This window comes from Sinocyclocheilus grahami, unplaced genomic scaffold (genome assembly GCF_001515645.1).
Source record: "Sinocyclocheilus grahami isolate Dianchi unplaced genomic scaffold, SAMN03320097.WGS_v1.1 scaffold233.1, whole genome shotgun sequence".
Classification (NCBI taxonomy): domain Eukaryota; kingdom Metazoa; phylum Chordata; class Actinopteri; order Cypriniformes; family Cyprinidae; genus Sinocyclocheilus; species Sinocyclocheilus grahami.
Genome location: NW_015505412.1, coordinates 2,526,759 through 2,553,470, shown reverse-complemented (window position 1 = coordinate 2,553,470; position 26,712 = coordinate 2,526,759). Strand labels below are relative to the sequence as shown.

At 37.6% G+C, this 26,712-nt stretch overlaps 2 protein-coding genes across 2 annotated transcripts in view; both read left to right on the top strand.

The window, feature by feature from the left end:
• Positions 1-1,692, top strand: part of LOC107597571 (neural cell adhesion molecule 1-like) — a gene marked incomplete at its 5' end in the record, with an annotated part of 70,092 nt that extends 68,400 nt beyond the window's left edge. Inside the window, one exon of the mRNA XM_016288702.1 lies at positions 307-1,692. Coding sequence (XP_016144188.1) covers positions 307-427 — 121 coding nt within the window. The remainder of the gene's footprint in view (positions 1-306) is intronic.
• Positions 1,693-3,233: 1,541 nt separating this feature from the next.
• The window catches only part of LOC107597519 (zinc finger and BTB domain-containing protein 16-A-like), a 56,489-nt gene continuing 33,010 nt past the window's right edge, over positions 3,234-26,712 (top strand). The window contains exons 1-3 of the mRNA XM_016288616.1: positions 3,234-3,441; positions 5,111-6,378; positions 23,120-23,217. Of these exons, the coding sequence (XP_016144102.1) occupies positions 5,165-6,378; positions 23,120-23,217 (1,312 nt within the window). The 5' untranslated portion in view covers positions 3,234-3,441; positions 5,111-5,164. The remainder of the gene's footprint in view (positions 3,442-5,110; positions 6,379-23,119; positions 23,218-26,712) is intronic.

Here is a 26,712-nt window from a genome sequence, read left to right as displayed (position 1 = left end):
AATCTATTTCAGACATTGCATTATACCTAAATGATTCCGAATCAGCGATGTGAATCAGCATTGAAATGAAAGTCTTAGCGGTACGGTGAGCTGTGAATCGCTGCAACCCAGTGAGCTGAACTTGAGAAATGAGTCCCAATTCGTGAATGAATCATTCAGACCGGTTTTGTCAACCCGACTAACTGAATAATATATGAAACGGGCAGAAGAAATAAAGTCATACAGGTTTGGAATGACATGAGGCTGAGTAAGTGATGACCGTGTTCATTTTTGGCTGAACTGTCCCTTTAATGGTTTCAATCACAGGAAAATTCTGGATGATGAGAAGAGTACGACTGAAAACGCAGACCTGACGAAAGTTGTGCCGGGAACTGGAGCAGAACCCAACGCCCTCACGCAAACAAACGCCACTGAAAGTAAAGCATGAGAGGACAAGTGAAGGAGTAAAGGCGTCGTGGTGACCAGGAACGTGTTTGTTTAACAGTGCCCTTAATGAATTTTCTGAACAAAACGGTGTATCTACAGACAGAAGTTTCACTTACGATGTACTGTATGTATGCATTTTCCTTTTATTTTTGTTGATTTAAGTACATTTCCAGAAGTTTCTGTATCAGAGTTAAACGGTTATCAAATTCATATAATTCAAAGATATTCTTATAGAGGTTCTTGTGTTTCTTTGTACATTTTTTTTTTCTGTCAGACAAATAATTATTATAGCAGGGCATCAAGTTATTCAGGAGAATGGTTGATTCAGTAATACACAAACAATTTATTTACAAAGTACATTGTTAAAATGTAAATGATTTCTCCTATTTTTTTATCATGAGTGTTTGAGGGCTAGGTTCGATTTGTTGTTAGCTTTGTATTTTATTATATTTTATCATTATATTTTATTTACACTTAACTGTTTTGCCTGTTGAATGATAACTCATAATGGAAGTTATGTAAAGACAAAAAAAAATATCGTAAGATATTTTAACATAACGTTATATGACTGAAAGTCTGATAAAGATTTCAAATTAACCATTTGATTTGCTGCCGAAGTCTTTATTAGATCAGTTTTTACAATCATCGTGTGTTTCTAATATTTGGGATTTATACATTAAATCATTCTTCCAACATGCTCCTAAAGTATCAACTTGAACTAAAATATCTGCTCATTTTTATACCTTGTACCTCTGGAGAAATGTTTCACACTGTCACCTGCAAGCTTGTGCACTGTGATTGTGTTATCAAGATCTTTGTCTTTTTTTTCTTCTTCACAAAGCTTTGTGGCAACTGCTGATTGTCCTTTTATAACATGACGGATGTTAACAGTCCTGTATGAAAGTGGACTGATAGGACACGTGACTCTGAGAAGAGTTCTTATAGCATCACTCATTGCATGACTGTCTGATGTTAAACAAGACTGGCCTGAGCTGTACGAGCTCAGTTTATGGCAGTCTGTTGGAGAAATAGTGAAGGTTGTGGTTTGTGGATGTTTTCATGATTTCGATGCTTATAATGTTTTGGACAGAATGGAAGATCATTTTGTTTGCCCATTGTACACAAGTTGTTCAGTTGTTCACTGCCAGTTTGCCCCAAAACTGTAAATCGTTTCAAGTATAAAAGGATTTGACCCATGAAATAGCAGTATAATGGGTGAGCTTTAAAAGTACATGTAAATTGTGTTGTTCTAACACATTTGAATTAAACTCATCAAAACATGAAAGATTCTCTTAGTTTGTTGTGTTCGTTCAGTAGCATAAAAGTAAATATTAACTCTGCATGTTTTTATTTGGTTGATTCGTTAAGATCAACAATCTGGTGTTTTTTTATTTTTTTATATAAATGTCTTCAGATTAATGCTCGCTTTCATTTTAAGCGTTGTAAACAAATGTATTTTTATCCATTTCTACAAATATGGTCATCAGGGTACTCTCCAAAAGACTAATCACAATGGTTATTGTTGCTACAATAAAACTGTGGTTACTTGTTATTGGCCAACACCGTCATCAAAAATGACATTAAAATGGCAAAAATGTTCTGAAGAAAATCTCTGGAGGAGATCCTATGGTGTTACAGTGGTAGTGGAAAATGGGTTACTTGGTAATATTTTTTGAAGTGTCACTCTGGAGTGTGTATAATGTATGCAGTGTATCCTGTTGAAATTCCTTAGACTAGAAGGAGAAAGTACCTACCTATCAATTATTTTACTTGGCCAGCAGGTGGCACTATTTCACAAGCCTCAAATGTTAGTGGACGAGGTCGTTTCCTGACTGCACGTGCTTTCATATAAACATACTTAACACTAACATGTATCGTATTTAATATGCATTAAATGCAACTCATAAATGTTTTGAATACAACTTTTTATTTCAATTTCTCAGTTTTTTTACACATTTTTTTTTTTTTGTCCCATTAACACTTTTACATTCTTGAAAGAAGAAAAGTTGAGTTTGACAAAAACCTGTAGGCTATTTTTTTATTTGATTTCTTTCAGTAAATTAGAAGTTTAACGTTCTGGTGAGCACAAAAGACGATATTCTGAAGAAAGTTGACGATAGCCATTGACTTTTTCTCTGTACTATGGAATTCAGTGGCTAGACTGGCAAGCAACTGTTTGGTCACCAGCATTCTTCAGAATACCTTCTTTTGTCCTCAACAGAGAAAAAGAAACTCGTACAGGTTTGGAACAACTTGAGGCTGAGTAAATGATAACATCATTTTGGTATTTTGTCAATAAATACATAAAAAAAACTAGAACATGAATATAAATATTAGACTACACAGAGAGCAACTTTTTATTACCGCGAACATCCTTATCCTTGACCCACACTGCATTAAAATACAATGCAACTATTTCAGTTTTTGTGCCTTAACTGCTTTTGCAACAACTGAAAACAAGACCCTGTAATGATAAGTGGCAATATAGACAAGGGTTATCTTGTGATAGTGGGTTATCCTTCACTGTTACTGGACGTTTAGGGAATGAAGCAGCAGATAAGACGACTGTGGGGAGATGAGGTAAGGTGTGCGTGGTTTTCTCACTCTTTCTCATTCTCCCCACTTCATTCATGGACAAGCTAAGCTCTTTTAATGCAGTCATGCGCTTTAAAGTTAAACACCCTCCTCTGAGGGAAGTGTAAGTGGACTGCATGCCGGGCTGTATTTCGCTGTAAGTTGCTCTTAATATTTACATTTTCAGTCACGTGTAAATGACCATTAGGAGTTGTGGTTTAATTCCAGTGCTGTTTTCCTCACCGGCTCCATCCTACGAGCACTAATAATCTCAGGCTTCCTGCGCGTGTCGCTGAAAACAGCGAGCCATTGCTTTGACGTCACGGTGATGATGGTGATTGGAATCCGCACGGCGAGTGTAGTGCGCGTGAAGCGGCTCCTGTGGACCTCAGTATGTTGATGCCTTAATAACAAGTGTTCAATTTTACGCGCCAATTGCAGGTAAGTGAAAATAACTTCACCGGTTAAAGCTGAATTGTTCTGCCAGATGCTGAGTCTGGCGGCATAAATGCTTGTTAGTTGGTGAAAGTGCTGCGAGAACGAGTTCGTTTTGCGTTGAGGATGCAACTTGTTTCTTGGCTTTAAAGATACAGCACGCGCCTAAGTGTTCATGGATCCTGCATGCTCATTTATGCTTTCAGAACACGTAGACTTTAAGTGTTATACAAATGATTACGGTTATGAACTGACTGCTGTAATTGTTGCTTAAAACAACTTGTCAATCAGGTGCACTTGTCAAGGCTGCGAATAGACTGTTGCACGGAGGAAACGACTGTCTCAGATCTGTTGCTTATTCTGTCATATTTAGCAAGCGTAATGTTATCGTAAATTGAATATAGTCAAAGATAGAGAGGTCGACACATAGATAGGCTATGTGGTTCCAATAAACTGTAACTCACGGTTTCGGTGTATTTGTGCGATTTGAAGGCTGGAAGATCAGTACCTTTTCAGGTTTGTCATGAAGGACAAGGTGCATCCGTACCTTTTTTTCTTTTTCCCCTTTTTATCCTTGTTCTTAAATGAAGAGCACAGTAGGCTACCAACGGAAGATTTTTAAGAATAACTGATGCCTTTACTGAAATGCAATTCACTCACGCACAAAAAAATAAATAAATACAATTCAATCTTGAGGTTTGACATAAGACCAGTAATAAGATGTTTTTTGTAATATATTTTCACTGTAAATATTAAATGTTAATGACCATAATAGGTTTGACAGATGTTGCTTTATCCATAGTCACACTGTTAATCAGTTATCCATTTTTAATATCAAGGCTAGCATTAAATGGCACCATTTGTTGAGTCCAAAGGAGATTAAGTAGAAAACTGTGAATATGGATTTAAAAACCTGACTAAACCGTTTTATCAGTCTGTTTGTATTAGATATTCACAGGTTAAATTATTGCATATTTCAATGTTATTTTAACAAATGGTTTAGCTTTTTACACAACCATTTCTGCTTCAGTGAGATTTTACAAAATGCTTATAATACAAGTTAAACTATCATTATTAGTTATCATTGTGTCAATGAAAAAAAGAAAAAAAGTGAATCGTTATTACGTTTAACAGTTAAACATAAAAATCTGTATTGGTGTTAGCTGATCTGTACATAACATATAACTGCTTTTAGACAGTTAGTCTTATAATTTTTTTTATAGTGCAGCTGTACCTGTCACAACAGATATGTGATTAAAATGTCACTCCTGGTGTGAGTTTTTATTCTTCTCTGCTGTTGGAATGTTCTTGGCTGTTAATACAAAATTAAAGGTACAATTAAAACAAATTGTTTCTTGCCTGTATCATAGAACTGTATCATAAATGCATGTTCCTCTCAAGCATGTGCCGAATGCCATCGGTTCAGTTTCTCCTGGCAGCTTTCCACTACTATTGCTGCCATTGCGTAACATTAAGTACATGTTGTGACGACTGGCTTGTGCCTCAGCAACAACAACACCCCTTTGACTTTTTCTCAAAGCACTGAGTTAACCTGTTTGAGTGATTATTAACATGACCTGTGTAACAGAGATGAATAAACCGAGAATTGCACATTTGACATAGTGTATTTTGTACTCATTCTTGTTTTTGTGACATGACTGAATTACATTTACAGGAGCACCCAAGGAGAGAAGCAAATCTGTGAGATGGTTCGATAAATGTCGATGTAATGGATTTGACGAAAATGGGTGCGATCCACCTCCAGAACCCCGGCCACCCCACATCGCTCCTGCAGAAGGCCAACCAGATGCGCCTCTCTGGGACATTGTGTGATGTGGTCATCATGGTCGACAGCCAGGAGTTTCATGCCCACAGAACCGTGCTCGCATGTGCTAGTAAGATGTTTGAGATCCTGTTCCTCCGCAACAGCCAACATTACACTCTGGACTTCCTCTCACCAAAGACATTCCAGCAGATTCTGGAGTACGCCTACACCGCCACGCTCCAGGCCAAGCTGGAGGACCTGGACGATCTGCTGTACGCCGCAGAGATTTTAGAGATAGAATACTTGGAGGAGCAATGTCTGAAGATCTTGGAAACCATCCAGGCGTCTGAAGAGAACGACACAGATGTGAACATGAACGAGAACGGCGCAGAGGATGCCGATGACCACAGGATCAAATACCTTAAGAGCGCTTTCATGTCTAAAAAGCATTCCATACAGGATGGCGGCCATCGTCATCGTTTGGCCCTGGTCAGCATGGTCGATAAGAGATCTTCAGAGTCCACCCAACGGGGTCTTTCAACCGTCAGCCCGACTAAAGCAGCTATAGAGGGCCTGATGAGCATGGGACAGTCCGTCCTCCAGGAAAACATGGCCCAGAGTTTCTCAAATAACCTCGGTAACTCATCTCCATTGCTAGATAAAATCAAGACTGAGATGATGCAGGTAGACGAGGACTACCAACATAAAGGCGGCTTCCCCAGGAACGGGGAGGGTGGAGGTGACTCCAGGCAGCACCGGGACACTCCTGGAACCCCGACCAGAGGTAGCGTCATCACCAGCGCTCGCGAGCTCCACTCCGCCGATAGTTCTGCTGATTCCCAAGGAGACAACACTCAAGCGGGTCTGGGCAATATGGCCAGTCTGGCTGATAGACATTTCGCTTCGCTGTGCTCTATCCCGTCCAACCATAAGAGTGAAAGCATGCTGCCCTTGCCTGTGTCCATGGCCTCGTCGTTACATGTGCCATCCTCCCTGGCCATGTCGATGGATTTCAGTGCCTATGGGGGGCTCTTCCATCAGAGCTTGATTCAGAGGGAGTTCTTAAGCAAGCTCGGGGATTTCACAGCGAATGTGAAGCATGAGGTCCAAGCCCAGAAAGAAAGATGTGAGGTGTGTGATATGGCGTTGCCTGATGGTGAAGCTGCTGAACAACACAGGTGAGTGAAATTATTTGAGACTTTCCTTTTGGTTTATGTATATTTATATTTATTTAAGGAATAGAACCCAAAAATGACATTTTTGTCATCATTTATTCACCTGAATGACTTTCTTTCTTTGAACCACAAAAAAAAATAAAATTAGTAGAATGTTCATGCTGCTCTTTTCCACAGGGCTCTTTGCTTACTTTTCTTTTTAGCCTTCCCATTATGAGGTGATTTTTGAATCCTTAAAGTGATTTACAGGGGCATTTTTTATTTATTTTACCTTTGGCATTTTATTTTATTTTATTGAAAGTATGTCATCTTTTATGACATTAAATTCAAAAATGTATATTTATATATATATTTTTTTTTTTCAAAATTTCTAATTAAAACAATAGAATAAGAAGAACAAGTTTAAGATCAAAATGAAATCAGTACTAACAAAATGCATTTGCTCTACAGAGGTAGCACAGAAGAACACAAAAGTGGCATGTATATGTATATTATTTACAGACATGAGGCTCAGAGGTGGCATGAGTGCAATTAAATTCATAAATTCATGTAGAGGTTAATGATTAAAATATAAAATTTTGAGCATTGAAATATTAAATGATTTAAATTACTGAAATTATACTTTAAACATTAAAGGCACAATATGTAAGATTTTTTTTATTAAAATATCCAAAAACCACTAACAGTGTTATATATTTTGCTGACTTGTGTACTTACATTATCCCAAATGTTTCAAAGAATGTTTAAATCCAGATAAATAAGCAATTTTAACTAGTGACACGGACCGTACGTGTGTCGCGCTCGTTCAGCGGCCTCGTTTAGCTTCGGCGGCTTTCAGCCTCACCCTGCTTCATTCTACTACGTTAATAAATCATTAGCTCATCCATGAACATGATTTCTGCCCGAGTCCCGTCGGATTGCATCGGCTGTGGGGATGAAGACGACAACTCCCACGATTCCACACTCAGTCACGGCGTCATCAAACTACGCCTTTGTTTCTTTGTTTGTTTTGAATACACGCCCTCTAGTGGCACATATTGTGCCTTTAAACTAAAACTGTCAATAGGTGGTGGCAAGTCACAGATTTTATCACTGAATCATTCATTCAGTTGATTCGTTCAAATGGCTGATTCATTCAGGAATGAAGCACGTGGCTGTGTTTGGCCCTGTCCTAAATGGAACACTTTCATGTGCACTTGCGGTCTCACAGACTTACAATGGCCACTGCGTGCGTGTGTCCGTTAAGTCCATGAGACCGTAGGGTGTCCCATTTGTCATTTTAGCATTCAGAAAGGTGCTTGTGAGCGCCCCCTTTGCGGCCGTTATGCACCCTCGATCCGCACTTCTGCCGAGCCAGCACTGGTGCGAGCTCCGCAGCAGACCTCTACCCGACAGTCAAAGCGGCATTACGTCACGAAAGTGCGGACTCAGAGGAAGACCGTGAGGGTTTAGGGTGCCATTTGGGACAGGGCCTTTATGAATGGGTAACTGAATCATTGACTCACATGACTCATTGACAGATTTGTTTAAAAATGCACGTTCATTCATAAACGAAAAACAGCTGTGTTTGTTTGGAGATGCACATTATAATCGACTAATCTCTCCCTATACTGCACAGTGAATCTCTTATTTACATCGTGTCTACTTTTTTTGTTATAATGAGAAAATTTGTGCGCTTGCATAACTCAGCACTGAACAAATCTCCAGTGTTTTGAGCAGTGGGTGGATTGACTGGATTCTGATTAACATCGTGTTTAAAGAATCAACAGATATGTCTGTGATACATTACTCAACCCTGCAAAAACACGTTGCAAGTAGAAACCTTTGAAGCTCCCCTGAGCGCCAACACAAATATGCTGATCGGGTCAGTCGCACTGGTGCTCGCACTGTAGAGCCCTGTTCCACAGAATCAAATGATGACAAAAAAAATGATGAAAAGCAAAATAAAAGTAAAATCCATTGAAAATGAACATATTCAAATTCTGTGCATCACAATCAATCACGAGGCACTTAGGAACCAGTGGCGTTTGGTGTCATTGATTAATATATGTATTGAATATGTGTAACTGAGCAAAATTTGGGTCTTTTCCTTGTATAGTTCCAGAAGATTTGAAATATAGTACAGGAATCATCTTGATACAGAATGCATTTTTGCATTGAAAAATGCACAACGCAAGCAATGGAATTAAAAAAACCCCGCAAGATTTCGAAGATACATTGTTTAAAATTTTAACTTGGCATTGGGTTTTTAGAATGCGTGTCATGCCCGAGACACTGAAAAAGATCCAGATGCGAGCACAGTGGTGAAAGTCGTTCATTTAGCGAGTGCGTCTTTGTGTTAAAAAATGTGAGATGCGAGCAGTGAAATGGGAAAAAGTGTAGGGTATTGAAGACAAGTTTTTTAAAAGTGAAAAATGCAGCGCTTTTGAAACGCCATGTCATGTGTGAAACATTGCAAAAGAACTGTAAAAGATGTCCATCTAGCAAAGGTTTACATAAAAAAAATTGTAGTGCAGTGGGATGCAAAAACACTTTCTGTGTGAACAACTGCGTAATGTGAAAGACATATAGTAGAATTATAGTGCTTTTATGTTCTTCACAAAAAAGAGAGTCATATGAGTGTACTGTAAAACAAAATGAGGGTGAATTAATGATGACAGATTTTTTTCCTTTTTGGGTGAACTTTCTCTTTAATGAACTTCCTCAGGCTTATTGAGAGCAGTGCAGAGCAGGTTAGAAACATCTGCCAGCTCTACATACCAAGCCTTGTGGAAGAACAAGATCTTCCTGTGCAGAAAAGAAGGGCTGCTTAGTGCAGCTTGACCCTGACCTTCCCTCCATAACCTCTGGCTCGACACTGTCAAAATGATCGGCCAGGAGCAGCTTTGCTCAGATAGACAGATGGATTAGAAGCACAATTTTTTAAGCTCAAACAACCAATAAATATTCATAAAATCAGGCATGTTTGTGCATTTTTGTTTTCGCACAGAATGTCCTCACACTTTCACTTGGTGAACACCCAACTGGTGTCACACCATATGTCAAAATAATTTTTTTATTGCTGTAGTTGACATATGACATCCATTTTTCGCCAACCAAAGGCCATTATTATTTCAGTTTTATTAGTTTGGGTTTGACTGATGGCCATGCAGTTTAAACTTGGACTCTCAAACAGTAGGTTGAGCTTTATCTGTATTTATGAGAGTGGAAGATAACCCCACACTGCTCTCCTTAGTCTCTGTGGTAAAGATGGTCTGATAGTGACTTTAGCCTTCTGTCAGACACAGATAAAGAGGCCACACGTTGTGTATATTGCAGCACACCTGATACTCTTTCATTCATTCCCACAAATGCTGAACCCAGTGACACCGACCCGGGTTTCCTGTCTGAGTCCTGATATACACATACTATCAGGTGTTCTCCGTTCCAGTGTGGCGCTAAAACACATAATGCTTATTTTTTTGGTCTGATCTAATAATGACATAATGTACATTCAGGTGCATCTCAATAAATTAGAATGTCATGGAAAAGTTCATTTATTTCAGTAATTCAACTAAAATTGTGAAACTCGTGTATTAAATAAATTCAATGCACACAGACTGAAGTAGTTTAAGTCTTTGGTTCTTTTAATTGTGATGATTTTGGCTCACATTTAACAAAAACCCACCAATTCACTATCTCAACAAATTAGAATACTTCATAAGACCAATAAAAAAAACATTTTTAGTGAATTGTTGGCCTTCTGGAAAGTATGTTCATTTACTGTACATGTACTCAATACTTGGTAGGGGCTCCTTTTGCTTTAATTACTGCCTCAATTCGGCGTGGCATGGAGGTGATCAGTTTGTGGCACTGCTGAGGTGGTATGGAAGCCCAGGTTTCTTTGACAGTGGCCTTCAGCTCATCTGCATTTTTTTGGTCTCTTGTTTCTCATTTTCCTCTTGACAATACCCCATAGATTCTCTATGGGGTTTAGGTCTGGTGAGTTTGCTGGCCAGTCAAGCACACCAACACCATGGTCATTTAACCAACTTTTGGTGCTTTTGGCAGTGTGGGCAGGTGCCAAATCCTGCTGGAAAATGAAATCAGTATCTTCTCCGAAATTTCTTGGTAAACGGTTGCAGTGACGTTGGTTTTCAAAAAACACAATGGACCAACACCAGCAGATGGCATTGCACCCCCAAATCATCACAGACTGTGGAAACTTAACACTGGACTTCAAGCAACTTGGGTTATGAGCTTCTCCACCCTTCCTCCAGACTCTAGGACCTTGGTTTCCAAATGAAATACAAAACTTTGAACTCTGAAAAGAGGACTTTGGACCACTCCTTAGCCCAGGTAAGACGCCTCTGACGATGTCTGTGGTTCAGGAGTGGCTTAACAAGAGGAATTCGACAACTGTAGCCAAATTCCTTGACACGTCTGTGTGTGGTGGCTCTTGATGCCTTGACCCCAGCCTCAGTCCATTCCTTGTGAAGTTCACTCAAATTTTTGAATCGATTTTGCTTGACAATCCTCGTAAGGCTGTGGTTCTCTCGGTTGGTTGTGCATCTTTTTCTTCCACACTTTTTCCTTCCACTCAATTTTCTGTTAACATGCTTGGATACAGCACTCTGTGAACAACCAGCTTCTTTGGCAATGAATGTTTGTGGCTTACCCTCCTTGTGAAGGGTGTCAATGATTATATTCTGGACAACTGTCAGATCAGCAGTCTTCCCCATGATTGTGTAGCCTAGTGAACCAAACTGAGAGACCATTTTGAAGGCTCAGGAAACCTTTGCAGGTGTTTTGAGTTGATTAGCTGATTGGCATGTCACCATATTCTAATTTGTTGAGATAGTGAATTGGTGGGTTTTTGTTAAATGCGAGCCAAAATCATCACAATTAAAAGAACCAAAGACTTAAACTACTTCAGTCTGTGTGCATTGAATTTATTTAATACACAAGTTTCACAATTTGAGTTAAATTACTGAAATGAACTTTTCCACGACATTCTAATTTATTGAGATGCACCTGTATAATGACAATTTTTATGGTGAACATTTTTTTTTAAATTTATGAATTCATGACATTCATTTTGATATTTCATTTGGAACAATTAGAAAAGAAAATAGTAGTAAAATTTTTTAGCTTGGTATAATATTTTATTATAATTTTTTACAGTAACAAATTTGAACAAAATTACTTTACTGTTTATTAATATTTGAAAAATTTTTGTCTGCCAGATCAACCACATCCAGACAGTAGGTCAGTAGATTAGCCAGTCACTAATATTTGTTCATAAACTCAACTTGCCCTTTTCTGGTTTGTGAACAGTTACAGATGTTAAGATCTGCCGACATCTGACTTGCACACAGGACATTATGAAAGCCCTGGGGCCCCATGGGGTCATTGTGGTCATGGTGAGGCGACCCAATACCAATAACGGTTAAACTTTTGCCCCAATTACGAGAGGCCCTCAAAGTCGTGAATCTTAACCCAAATGCACCCGCCAAAGCATTCCCAGTTCTCTGGAATGCCTTTAGGCACAACCATCCGTTTGAAATAAATGCAGTAGCAGTGGACACACATCTCAACAGTCGTGCAACAAACACTCCTCTGGATTAAGACCCCTGCGAGCCGCTGTGCTTGGTCTCGGTCCTGCCATGCATGTCATTTCTGCCCCGTGGTTGAGCCGAGGAATGTGCTGCTTTTTTGATATGTACTCAGACGACTGATGCGTGCAGGGGCTCTGGGGACACAGATCAGCTCCGCTGCTCAGGAATCCCTGGAAGCGGGAGATCCTAGAGCACTCGCATTGGCCCCGCCGCTCACGGCTCTAATTAGATCTTTTGTTATAGAGCAAACAGAGAGAGATTGAGAGACAGGTCAAGAAAGACAGAGGAAATAGAGCTAATAGAGCTACTTCCTGTAGCTTGCAAAGCTGTATATATAAAATTGCTGCACAAATATTTTGTGCAAACCATGACACAATGCCATTCAAAAGTTTGGGGTAAGATTAAAAGAATTTCCACTTTTATTCAGCAAGGATGCATTAAATTGTGACAATAAAAGCATTTATGATGTTACAAAAGATATCTATTTGAAATAAATGCTGTTCTTTTGGCAATGCTGTAATACTCCATAGTTCTATATAATTTTAGACAGGAATGCAAATGAGGCTGTAAGGGATAGAAGTACAGTGCAGTCTGTGGATTGGACAGTTGTTTAACAACATGCAATGTAAAAAAAAATCCACCTATTTCAACTTAAAAACAGTTCAGTTGCTATTACATTTTTAAAGTATAATCAACTTGATTGTACAAGTCATTTCAACTTACATTACATTAGACATTTCAATTTACATTAAACAAGTTTAATTTCATATAATTGCTCAACTTATTTTGATGAGTTAAAGTAATGTAAAAACACAAGTTGTATTTGACTTGCTGATAATATCCATTTTTACAGTGTACCAGTTCATCTGTCTTTCTGAAAAAAGAAAAAAGAAAATATATATACAGTGGGGAAAAAAAGTATTTAGTCAGCCACCAATTGTGCAAGTTCTCCCACTTAAAAAGATGAGATGTGTGTGTGTGTGTGTGTGTAAAGCAGCACACAACAATTTTCAAACGCTGTTAATAATAATAAGAATGTTTCTTGAGCATCAAATATCAGAATAATTTCTGAAGGATAATGTGACACTGAAAACTGGAGTAATGATGCTGAAAATTACATTTTAAAATATATTCAAATAGAAAAAAGTTTTTTTAAAATGGTTAAACACTGTTTTTGATCAAATAAATTAGTTAGCAAATTATTGAGCCTTGGTGAACATAAAAAAATTTCTTTCAAAAACTTGCCAACCCAAACTTTTGAATGATAGTGTATACATAGAGCGGTTCGATAGTAAAGAAACAAGATAATTAGTGTCTTTCACATGCCAGGCTTCAGAGCTCGTCTATTGTCTTCTCAACTGTTGCTTCAGGAGATATTTTGTTTATTCAGCCTCTCCCTTTATCCTCTGGTTAACTACGACAGCGGCCCTAATTACATACCAGTATTCTCCTGAGAGGACACTGTATATGCCCCTTCTGAACAGGAAGTTTGGTGGACCTGTTTGAGATTATCACAGATAATGTCATCTATGCTGTTGATGTCATCTATGTTGAGATCTGAGCTTCTAATAATAAAAAACAATAAGAATGGACAATAAAAAGTGAAGTTCTTTTCATCAGATCTCACCTTTAACAATGAGTTTGTTGGAGTTACCTAATGCAGTTATGTACCTACAACATTAGGTAACATGATCCATGAATCCATGAACATGATCTGTTTTTTACTTGAATCAATTTAATTTAGTTAATTTAACTAAATAGATTTAAATTTATACAAATTTATACAAAATAGATTTAAATTTCTGATCCATATTTGAGCCATTTTTTATTTTATTTTAATCCATATTTTAGTTTTATAGTGCCCTTCCAAAATCCAAGGTTATTTACAAAGTTAGATTAAATAAATGAATGCAATACAATACAATACAATACAATATAATATAATATCTGAGCTCTCTTAAATGGGTCCTATTATGCTCTTTTACAAAGTCTTGATTTTGTTTTGGGGGTGTACTAGAACAGGCTCTCATACTAAGTTGTTAGAAAAACACATTATTTTTCACATATTTTACATTATTACAACACCTCTCTCCCCAGTCTGGCATGAACAGCTCGAATAGTTCCTGTATCAAATTAAGGCCCGCCTTCTGAAATACGAAATGTGCTGTGATTGGTTAGCTGGGCCAGTGTGTGTTGTGATTGGCAGCTCTCGGCGCCTGGTCGGGGAAATGTCACACTCCTTACCATAGCCACCTGCGAGCTTCAGTGTAAATATTGCTCAATATCAAATCAGTTTGAGTGCGATTTAAACCCGGATGATTATAACCACTCTAAGTTCGTCTGCCTTTGGAAAGCTAGCGTGTCTCCGACATAGTGATAACACTCGTTGCCTTCTCCAGTGCAGCTCAACCAGGTCTCGTCCCATTCGTCAATATTTGTGATATCACAAATCCCAGAAAATATGCGTTGTAGTCCAAACGAGTCGTTCATTGTAGTTTTTGAAAAGTGATTTCTGTTAAATAAAATATCTCCTTTTGAAGTGGACTTTGAGCTTTGTAACTTTGCAGATCTTTTTTATGCTCAAACAGCAATATTACAGACTAACTCGAGTTGAAAAAGGGAAAAAGCATAATAGGACCCCTTTAAAGATTTAGCTGTAATGTTTATTTTGGTTTATATAATACATTTACTTGAGAAGCAAAATTGTTTGGCAGTTAGTGTTATAAAAATAAACCTCTCTCAGATTTGTTAGATTTATGCAGAATTTTTTTTTTAATACATGTATTAAATGAACTATTTTATAATAGATTTGTAAAGATAGCTCTAGTGATAGATCATGAATTTACTGAATGATTAGTGTGACGTTAATAATGATGTAGAAAGTGTAGAAAGGGCCAAAGAAAACACATTGAGCCCATTAATGGATAACCCAGCCTCCGGAGAGGATATGTTTTGAGAGAGCATTGCCCTGGTCAAGCTTCATTAGCGCTTCAAGCCCTTCCTGTCCCACAAGACTATGGCCACCCTGTGATCTTCAAACCTCTGTCATCTCCGTGGACCTCTGGAATCCAGTTGGTCAAGACTTTTAAGCCCTCTAGTATCTTTTCACCCCAAAGCCTGCTATCAGGCAAAGACAGGACTCTTTCAGCCCTTATCACGGCTATACAGGTCAACTCTTTAGGGTCAGGTCAAACTTCTGACCTTTGGCGCCCTGAGGGTGTTTTTTCTTCTCTTTCTCGCATTGTTCTTGTGTTCAAACCCTCTTTTGTGTGTTTGAGTGTGTGTGCGCCTGTTTTCGTAGCTCTGGCCGTAGCTTTGGGGGTTGGGTGACTTATTGATTGGCGACTTTGAGATTCATCTGAAAACAGTGACTTTAGTCACCGTTCCTAAACTCTAGCGTAATATGCCAAAATACAAACAATCCGTCTCAAACCTTTGATCTCGTTGGCTCGGCCACATGTTTTGCTGTCTGTTCACTTGTAACCCAGACTCCTGATCAAAGTAAAAGGTTAGTTTAATCTTTGGATGATGACCAGTAGCCTGCATTTCACACTAATTCCATCCAGTAATGTGGTTCTTGTGCCAGAGCTCTGGTTGGCTCACTGAGAGAAAGAGTCCAGCCCTTTCCCTAGAATGTGTTTGTAGTGGCGGCTTTATCCATGGGCTTACACAAGACTAGCTACTTGCTCATCATAGTGTATATAAGCTTGAAGAAGATGCAGAGATACACAGTATTTGGGCTTTTCTTTTACAGTCAAAGATGTCAGAAATGAATGATGATCATTTAATGTAACATCTCTAAAAATCAAGCAGTTCAATGTTTTGGTATTTACCCAGAATTTTAATAGTTACATTGTCAAAAATCATTTTATTAATTAGTATTTTTGGCTTGTTTACCAGTAAAATGTCTAAACATCCTTAAAAAAGCTAATTTTCTTGAAGCAAATTTACATAAGATTAAGACCTGTTTTAAGAGTGTTCGATTCAATTCTTTTTTTTTTTCTTTCCCAATAGGCAAATTGTTTTTTTTTTGTTTTAAGTATAAATCATAACTAAAATGTAGATTTTACTTTGAATTCAAGATACATAGTCTTTTAACATAAAGAGTAGATGGATAGATAGATAGATAGATAGATAGATAGATAGATAGATAGATAGATAGATAGATAGATAGATATTGTAATGAATTACCCATTTAAAATGATATCATGTGGTAGATAATTAATTGTACTGAGTGAACCCAAAAATGTAATGTTTGATGTGTAAAGTTTAGAAAAATATCCAGATAAAGGTCAAGGATTCAGTGTACTATCAAGGCCACTGAGTCAAATCTGAGGGGTGCATTGCGTAACAAAATAACAGGTTACTGTAGGCCTGCCATGGTAGTTGTTTGTGTAGTGTCACATTGACCTTGAGTGAGGCACATAATCTTACCTGGAATCTGAGTTTAATCGAATAATAATATTTGTTGAGAGGCTGTGATTTATGGTGCCCCAATGAGTATCTACATTTTCAGTACAAAATTATAATCATCCATGGCAACCATCACACTGTTGTTACACCATGTTCCCAGACAACATTTGGCAGCTTTTCCAACCTTCACAACAGCGTCTGAAGCTTTCTAGACAGAACTCTGTGAAATTACCAGTGGCAATCTTTCAATAGACCTTCAGGGAAACAAAGTCAGCTGTGAGGATGTACTCGTGCTGTCATAATGGCACTGGCCTCGCTCACACAATGCGATCAGGTCACTGAGCATCTGCTGCACGGATAAATTGAACACTTCCCAATTTGCAGAGGATCTTTCCTGTTTCTTTCTTTAGACTTGTGAGGAAGAATGTCACTGTACCCACTGCCAAACGTGGTTTTAATACTATATATGCTGCCTGTGACAATTTTTCTTTTAATTATTAGTGGTATTTAAGGTATTTAAGTATTATTATAATTTATGCTTTGAGCAAACCCAAGCGCAAAGTATTAAACATCTGTGTGCAACTTATGTCTCTGTGTGTGTGTTAAAGACATGGATGGCACCTTTAATCATGTGACTTGTTGAATAGAGGTGTGCTATTACTTTTCTAAGTGATTAAACTTAGAATATTTGACTGTTGGATGATATAGGAATAGTTCACTCAAAAAAATTAACGCTTGCTCACCAATAAATCCTCTGCAGTGAATGGGTGCCGTCAGAATGAGAGTCTAAAGAGCTGATAAAAACGTCTCAATTTTGATGTAGAGGACAACAGGGGATGGATTTTTATTTTATTTTTTTTACTGGAGGAAGCATTATTATGGATTATGGACTTGTAATTTGGCTAGAAGCGACAGTTTAAAGTTAAAGTGCCTTGATGGATTTGTTTCTTACAAACACACAGTATTTCATTTCACAGGATGTTAGTTGATGGACTGGAATTGTGTGAATTACTTCTGAATTACAGTGATGTTTTTATCAGCTCTTTTGATTCTCATTCTGACGGCACCCATTCACTGCAGAGAATCCATTGTTGAGCAAGTGACGTAATGCAAAATTTCTCCAAATCTGTTTAAATGGAGAAACAAACTCTTCTTCATCTTGGATAGCCTGAGGGTGAGTATATTTTCATCAAATTTTAATTGTTGGGTGAACTGTTCCTTCAGTGATACCGTAAATCATGTGACTTGTAGAGCTGCTGCTGATTGGACTTACATTTTTAGACTGACATTTTCTTCATACAATTTACAAATTTAATTATTTTCAATCAGAAAGTGCATTACTGTTGCCATATTTGTATATTCGTACCATGTACTGTAATACCTGCTCTTTTGAGTTCCTTTTAAGTTCCATTGCACATAAATATGATAATTTGTGTCACGGTTCCAGTTGCCGTATCTTGATAAATGTACATTTGTTTGTGGTTTTGTGTGAAGTGTTTCTGTTTTCTCATTGATGCATCATACAGTTTTCTCACACTGCTTTAGGGAAGACTTCCTTTAAAGCTGCCTCATTGGTATTTTGGCAGTGCTCTAGTATCCGATTGCACACATCAGCCCCTGAATTGCTCTCTCAGTGGGAAAGGTACTCTAGCCAGCTCAGCTCTGGCCTGCCATTAATCAAAGCCACTACCAGTGGCCCACTCCAGAAACACAAGCGCTTACCTGTCTCAAACAGACACCTCGACAATTCGTCTCCTTAGAGAAAGTCAACATTTTAATGCCTGCATTTTAATGTATAACAGCGGCCTGTAGAGACAAATAGACCATCATCTTTACAGATTGTTTTTTCTCCTCTAACCTCGTCTGAACTGTTTCATTCAGGGCAGGTGTCCTTAAATTGACCAGAAGATTAACTTTTAACACGTCATGCTTTCAGAGGTTCGATTTCCATGTTTAACATTGATTTAACGTTGATCTGACTTCAGGATTATGTAATATTCCTTTGTTACTGTCCATATCCACATATCACTGTCAGATACTGGAGCTCAAACTATATATAAATAATGTAGTGAGTTGTCATGATGTTTTATGTCTGTGTCTATTTGGATTTGCTTTGACAATGACTGGGATCTGTTTTGACTGGGATCCAGACGAGTAGTATTAATTTTCCTCTCATTGTTCCATTTACCAGGTATTTCCCCACGTCTCAGATCAGTTTTGTTCAATCTTTCGTGTCTTTCAAGTCGACAGAGGGAATAAGATTAAAGGGAGGTTTCTGAAAGGTGCACTTGCTACGGAGCAAATAAATTGCTAGACAGGTTTGACGATACATAAACTAATATTAGCTACTCACAATTAACTTTTTTAGATGAAAAGTAAATATTCAATTGTGTATTATCTGAAGCATTCACATTATAAAGTAAGCTGTAGTAGGGACATGCAAACCGGACTAGTTGGTGGTAGTTGGTGGGTGTACTATTATTCTCTCTTAAAGAGCTTCACCAAACCTACAACCTTCTTGTAAAAAGTCAACACAAATAGAAAGAAAGTTGTGCAAGTTTAGAGCAACAGAGTAAATGATGACAGAATTTTGGGTGAACTGTCCCTTTAAGGACGTCCGCCAGACCAAATCAGATACTTTTTCTTAAAGGGTTAGTTCACCCATTTATTTTTGGAGTGATAGTGGTTAATAAAGCCAAATAATTGTACGTGAGAGTGTCAGTGGTAATATCATTGTGTTCCTATTGGTCAGTGTTAGAGGAACTCAAGCTTAACCTGACAGTTAGCTTGCCATGGACCAAGTTAGTTTCCCAGCATAAGTTGCCACAGTGACTGAGCTTGACCTATGTTAAACTTGCTTTATGGAACCAAATCATTTGACAATGAATCAGACTGACAAAATAAGTTGACCAAATAAGCCAGGCTTATTTAAATGAAATAGGCCTCAGATTATTGAGGTTAACTAGTGTGTTTATCTAGATTATTCCCTTTGTTTAGCTTTATATAGCTAAGAATGCTGTTTTAAAAAGATGTATTTAAAGATGCAATTTCTCTAGTGGGTTTTAGCATGCTAGTAGTATGCTTTGCTTCATCCAATTTAAAGCATTGGCTCTATATCCATCAAAACACCTCTTCTGTCATGAATTGTAAGACAATTATTGTCATACCCCACCAAAATTCACTTTTGCAGTTTTTTAAGGTCTCACTGTTGTTTTTCAGTGTCACGCGCCATGAGCGCTGCATTTTTAATTAACTAACTTCTTAATTTATAAACAGCTTAATTTTTTTTAAAACAAGCTGTGATGTATTTCATCCAGCAGTTATTTTAATGTATGATGTGTGAACATCCTTAAAGGTTAAATAATAAATCAAATAAATAAAAATATAGGCTACAACTGAATGTGTTTAATATATTGTGCCGACGATTTTATGACATTGTTTTAAGATATATGAAAAAATGTTAACATGGTTGCTACTTGCACATTCAGTTGATCAGCAGTTTCTAGCCATGCAGCCTTTCTCTCTGGTTTTATGACAGCTGTAGCTTTTATGGCTATTAGTAAAACATTAGAACTTTGCAATCTAAAATTGACCATTAAAGCATTAAAATCATTAAATTAAACGTTAAAATCACTAAATTTAAAATAGACTACATTTTAACTAGGAAGAGGTGCATGCATTAACTCATTTAAGCTTAGTAATTAGGACTGTATTAGCTTATATTTGGTTTACCCATTGCAATAGTCCTTTTACAGTTACTGCTATCATAGAAAAACACTTACGTGTAGGTTTAAAATTCTATATGAGGCACATTTAATGTCCAACAACAAATATTATAGCAAAATGTATATTTTACATATAATTTTTGCTCTCCCTATTCTATTGCGCTTCATCCGTTTAGCGCGCGTGCGCACAGCATAAGCCTCGCCCACTCCTGACAGCAAAATGGATATATTTGCATGACTTTCTAACATTTATAGATGACGAATATACCTGTGACATGTCAGTCATGCACTGAGGAAAACACAACAGCATTAAACAGCACAAATATATTCACTGTTTGCCGTGGTGGATCGATTTGTTCCATGACCGATATTAAAGGCTGCTTAAGAATAGCATGCACATCAAATTATCTTGAGATTACGTGAACTTAAATTGTCATTTATGGAACCCCTTTAGCCCCGATTGATTTGTTAGGTTATTTCAAGTCAGGTTTTGGACTTAAATCCCAGCTTTTCTTAGCACACTTTATGAAACAGGCCTCAGGTAGTCGACCATCTGCATTAATGCAGTACTGTTAAAAAGCTGTGTCATTATTGTACAGTGTTTTCAAAGCTTAGCTGCACAATAATATGTAATTTTCGAGCCACAAGGCAGCATTCAGTAAGATAACACTAGTATGTTTCCAGAAAACACACAAATCTGTAGATAACGTCTGTTGGCTGCCGATAGCGGTGCTCAGCGTGTCCACTGTGGTTGAGTGGATATTGCTTATGGGAGGCTGGGCTCTGTCAGCCGGTCTATTTCAGACCCTGTGTTGTGGCTGCAAAGGGGGACGATGCAGCAGATGTTACAGATTGTGAAATGCAGCTAACACGCATTCTGTCTGCGCCCTCAACCGAATGGCACAAACATCCTCGGTCAAATAAAATGACCGTATACCTGAGGGTGTTGACTCTTTGAATTCGAATAGAAAGCTAATTCGCTTCCATTACTCTGAATGATCTTCAACAGAATGTCCTGGAATTAATATTTTACCACGACCGTTCCTCGTGGTAGCGAGAGTTTGCTTTAATAGCTTTTGTTCAAGGTGAAATAATATGCCCCTGTTCATAATGAGCCTGTGCATGTCTGGCAGCGCCCCGGTTGCAGAGCAGTGATAATTAAGGGCTCTATAGCAGGAATAAAGGTTACGTCTGCGGCTGGTTCGCTCGACTGCTCGTTGATGCAGCGCACGCGCCGACGGTGCGTCTGTGTGGCTGGAATTCACATGAAAGGATTCAGGCAAGAGAAGGGAACAGGAGTGGGCGGGGGACGAGTCGTTGATATGTACAGTGTGACTCAGTTAAACATACCAAACTGCCGGGGTATTTCAGGAGCATTTAATATGTTTTAATTAGAGCTAATATTTAGAGCGAGAGGACAAATTAAAAGGACAATCGGCATGTTTGACTTTGACGGGTGGTTTTGGGCCTTATGGCTCACTCACGGCTGTACCTACTTCATTGCAATGGTGTGTATGTATTTGTTCAGGTTCTTTGTGTACCCTTTTTCTGAGGCGTGTTTAATTTTTGATAAAACAAAGCTATAAATGTTTTCTCTCAAGCCACTGCATGGGTCACTATGTCTGGATGGTAAATATTTCATAGCTCTGCTGAAGCTAGTTCCGTTACGGACGCTGGTTTTGTAGGCAAAGTTGCATTTCTTGAATCCAGGTCTAGGTTTATTTTAAGCATCAGATGATGATGGCATATGGTATTCAGTTCATTAACAGCTTTTGCTGTATTAGGCCTAATTGATTCAGACCTGCTTGATGAATATTTCGAGTGCCTGGAGTCTTTGAAGTATGTGCCCTAAACCTTTCACAGCACCCTGTCGAGAGTATCATCAAAATAAACTATGAGCCACAGGCGCAGGCGTGTTTAGAATTTCAAACGTGGATTTATGAAGCTGCATTCCTAAATAAAAGTGCTTTTTTAACTTTAAAGGAATAGTTTATTTGACTAAATGCTTTCTTTTTTCCGCTGTACACACAAGGAGATGTTTAGGAGAATGTCGCAGGGCTTTATTCAATTCATTCAAGCCATCAATAAAGCACCATAAAAGTAGTCGATAAGACTCTTTCATTATATGTACTCCTGCAAACAGTCTGCTGATATTTTTATGCACTGAAAATTTCCTCTTGCATTGTAACTGTTAGATCTTGTTCATGCACTTATCAAATGATGAAAGAATTCAATTCTTGAGTGAACTTTTCCTGTCACTGTGTCCTGTCTCTCAGTAACATGTAATTTAAACCATGCATTAAACTTCGTTCTGTAAAATAAATATAAAGAACTACGCAAAAAAAGCATTTTTAAGTATCAAGCATGTTTTAAAAAATGAAAATTCTGTCATTAATTACTCACCCTCATGGATCGTGGTACTCTTGTGAATGTGCATAGTTATTTTTGTTTTCTTTGCGCACAAAAAGTATTCTCGTAGCTTCGTAACATTATGGTTGAACCATTGATTTAACATGGACTATTTTAACAATGTCCTTACTACCTTTCTGGGCCTTGAACGTGGTAGTTACGTTGCTGTCTGTGCAGGGTCAGAAAGCTCTCGGATTTCATCAAAAATATCTTAATTTGTGTTCCGAAGATGAGCGAAGGTCTTACTGGTTTGGAACGACATGAGGGTGAGGAATTAATGACAGATTTTTCATTTTTGGGTGAACTATCCCTTTAGCTCCTCACATACGTTATCATGCCCATCAAAAAAAGTTTCTTTTGGAACATTAGAAGTAGAAACATCGATTTAACACACTCATGGGCATCAGTCAGTTCACTCAATTTTTGCTGGGCAAAGAAATAAATAACTATTACTTTACCATCTGTTTTACTTTATATGTTTAACTTTACGACCTTGTTGACATCAAGGTCAAGAAAATGACCAGGTCTGACCCTCTCAAAGTGTGTAGTTACTGTATATAGTTAAAACATATAATCTATCAATATATGTTTAATCCACAGGAAGTTGCACGGTGGAGTGAAGACCTTTGGCTGTGAGTTCTGTGGAAAGCAGTTCCTGGACAGTTTACGACTGAGGATGCACATGCTTTCTCATTCAGGTAAACCCTCCCATAAATACCATGATCACGCACGAATGTTGTCCCGATAAGGAAGAAAGCATAGATTACAGTGTTATTGCACAAGTGATATGTGATCGCTGTTGTGCAACAAGTGTCAGCCCCCTGTTGTCCTGTGTTTGTCCACCATGTACCGCACGCTTAACCTGCTGTAACAGATGGAACATTGCACTTATATTAGTGACGCAGTGTTTGGTTATCCCCGACTTCCCACTTCCCTTTCCAGTCTCATATGTGTCTCAACTGTTACATTTCAAGCCTGGCAGAGATCCAGTCTGGGCACTTCGCCACATTATTAGTACAGTATGTACAGTGAATCTTGCCAGCTTGTTGTTTTTTTTCTCATCGTAATGAGGAGGTGTAGGACAGAAACGCTTAAGGGAGGGGATGGATCCAGTTGTTTATACACATCCAAACCCGTAATTAAACGATCATGCTGTTGCATGTTATGTAAGCATGTGGTATTGTTTTGTGCCGATGTGTGCTATTAACTTCGAACTTTTGCCGTCAGATTTTGGTTATCAAAAAGGTCTGTTGCATAACCGTAGACATAAAATAAACCAGACACAGACTGCAAAATGAAGTTTAGTGCTGAGACGTTGTGTTTTGGGCTTATGCTGTCCAGCTGTCATCCTGTTTTTTTATATTTTTTATATTGTAGCTCCTTGTTAAGATCTTTCCCTTTAAGCCTTTGCTTTACAGAGTGTGCTATGTGGTCGACCATCAAGGGTTTTTCATAAAAATATCACTAGTGAAAATTCTGCTATTTAATACAATTTGCTTTTAATTACACCTTTAATTAAAACATTTGTTTTAAATTACAAATGATATTACCATTTGATTTTTTTCTTCTCTCTTCGTCACTCTTCTTCGTATTTATATGTTTAGATGCAGATTTAATAGATATTTATACACACAACACAACTGCACCCCCATGCTTCACATCACACGTGAAACCAATTTTTGTTGTTGTTGTTCTTCTTCTTCTTTCTGTTTTATGGTGTTGTCCACCTATATCTTGTATGTCCTGTCCTATGTAAAAAATAAAGTTTATTAAAAAAAACAATGATATTATCACAGGGTTTCTGTGGGTCTTTAAAAAAAAAATCAGTCTGTACTGTATCTATATATATATATATATATATATATATATATGTATACTGTATATATCAGTCCATCACTATTGGTTTGGATTTTAAAATATTAGGAAGAGTTTTTGTCACTTTTATGATAACAGAGAAGGGACATTATTTATGAAAAATTGAGAAATGACATTGCAACATGTCGCAGGCAGGATTCAAAACTACATTTTCAGATCAAGGCTCTGGCTTCAGTATCAGGGATGCTACAATGTGATTGATGCTTATTGAACTAAATTGTGCTTTAGAGGGGAATATCCTATTTCAAGTGGAGGGGAAATACACTTAGACTGGCAGCAGGAAGTGTGTGTGTGTGTGTGAGCGTATGTCCATCTGTCTGATTAAGTCTATAGTCATCTCTCTGAAGGGTTTGTGAAGCCCACCTCACTTGACTTTATCAGCACACGTTTGTGTCAAGATTCTGACAGCTCTCTTCACCAAATTAACTGAAAATTCCTCTTTCTTTTATCTCTTGTTCTCTGTCTGCCTCTTTTTTGTGTGTTTATAAAGGCGAGAGGAAGAGATTTATTATTTTGTCCCTAAATCCAACCCTCCTAATCTGCTATAAATCAATATCATAAACACTGGCAACAATATTCAGTTACTCCCACATTTAATCTGCTCGTAATTCGCCGTCGCACTTGTTCACGGACGACATGAAGAGCGAATCTTCATGAGAGCGAATCTTCAATCATGTGCGGCATTCAGGCTGAAAAGCCTTGTCAAGATGTTTTCTCTTAATGTCTCTTTCTCTTTTTTCTGTCTTTCTCTCTCTGTCTGGGAGAAGCCCTGTGCTCGGAGCTTGGCGACACGCCAGCTCTTCCCTCACACTGATGACATCATCAGCTGCCGGCAGGTCTGGATGTTCTGCCAGCATTCTGGAGCATTTATGATTGCTCGCAGATGTGTGTCCAGGAACATACTGTACCCAAATCCCAAAATTAATCAAACTTGACTGCTCTCCAAGCCACTGCTCTCCAAAATAGCGTGAGCGCTGGGGTGGAGGGAGGACACTGGTGGAGTCCTAAATAAAACAAAAATGCAGAAAGAAAACAGAAATGTTGACTGCAGGGCTAGTGCTGTGCAAATAATCAAATGCGATTTTCATGCACATCTGGTCAGTAAAGGCGCTCCTGTGATGAGTAGTAAATCTCCAGCACGTGCGTTCAGATGGAGCGGCATTTACTACACAGAGCCGTAGTTCACTGACAAGCTACACAAAATCGCGTTCAAAATCGCAGGCGATTCATTGCCGATTATGAACGCGATTTTGTGTAGCTTGTCAGTGAACTACGGAGAGGATGGAGCAGATGTCTGCACCGTGGTCAAAGTGTTAAAAGGTTATGTCCGAGGGCATGTCCTACAGTACATGTGCCGCCTTGACAGGTTCTGACACTTTCCATTAATACAGTATACTGAGCTGTAGCTTAGTGTATCCTAAATATATTTGATAAACATGAAAAATAAACGAACATAGAAAGTAATGATTGTATCCTCCTTCTTAAAATGTGGATTTTGGCCTGTCAGAGGTCTTGACTTCTTCAACTGTATCAAAACCTTCAAATATGCACAAATATTTTCATTTTAATTTATATTAAAATAAAAATATATTTTTAATTATTTTTATTTATTATATTTTTTATTATTTTATTATTATAGTTTATAGTGTATTTATATTTGTATATACTGTTACTATTATTATTTATTAAATGCTAATTTTACTCATTGTAATGGTCCTTAAAATTGTGACACCTTGTTAAACGGACTTTAAATTTGACCAAATTTAGGGCTACATTTTCAACCCAGTTACTGACAGGCTTTTGAAAAATGTTATCTGTTTATCTATATATTTATACATTTTTATGTATTTTAAGTATATTTTATGTAAATAATTTTTCTTTTTAAAATGTAATTTTTTTATGTTTATTGCTGGAAACCTCACAGAACAATGAAAGTTCCCATAATACTTTTTAACCTCCTTAGGTTGACAAATTTATTATTATTATTATTATTATTATTATTATTATTATTTTACCACAGTTAGGAAGCTCATATCTGACCATTTACTTTATTATTATTATTATTTTACCACAGTTAGGAATCTCATATCTGACCATTTACTGAAAAAGTATATATATAAATATATATATATATATTTACAAAACATATTTTTCTTAAATATATACATGCATAATAAATATACATAGTACACACACACATATTATGTAAACCAAAATTTTTATTTTGGATGCGATTAATCGTTTGACAGCACTATATGTATATGTATATTTTAATCATGACAACTCTTGGAAGATTTTAGCATGGTGATGGATATGAC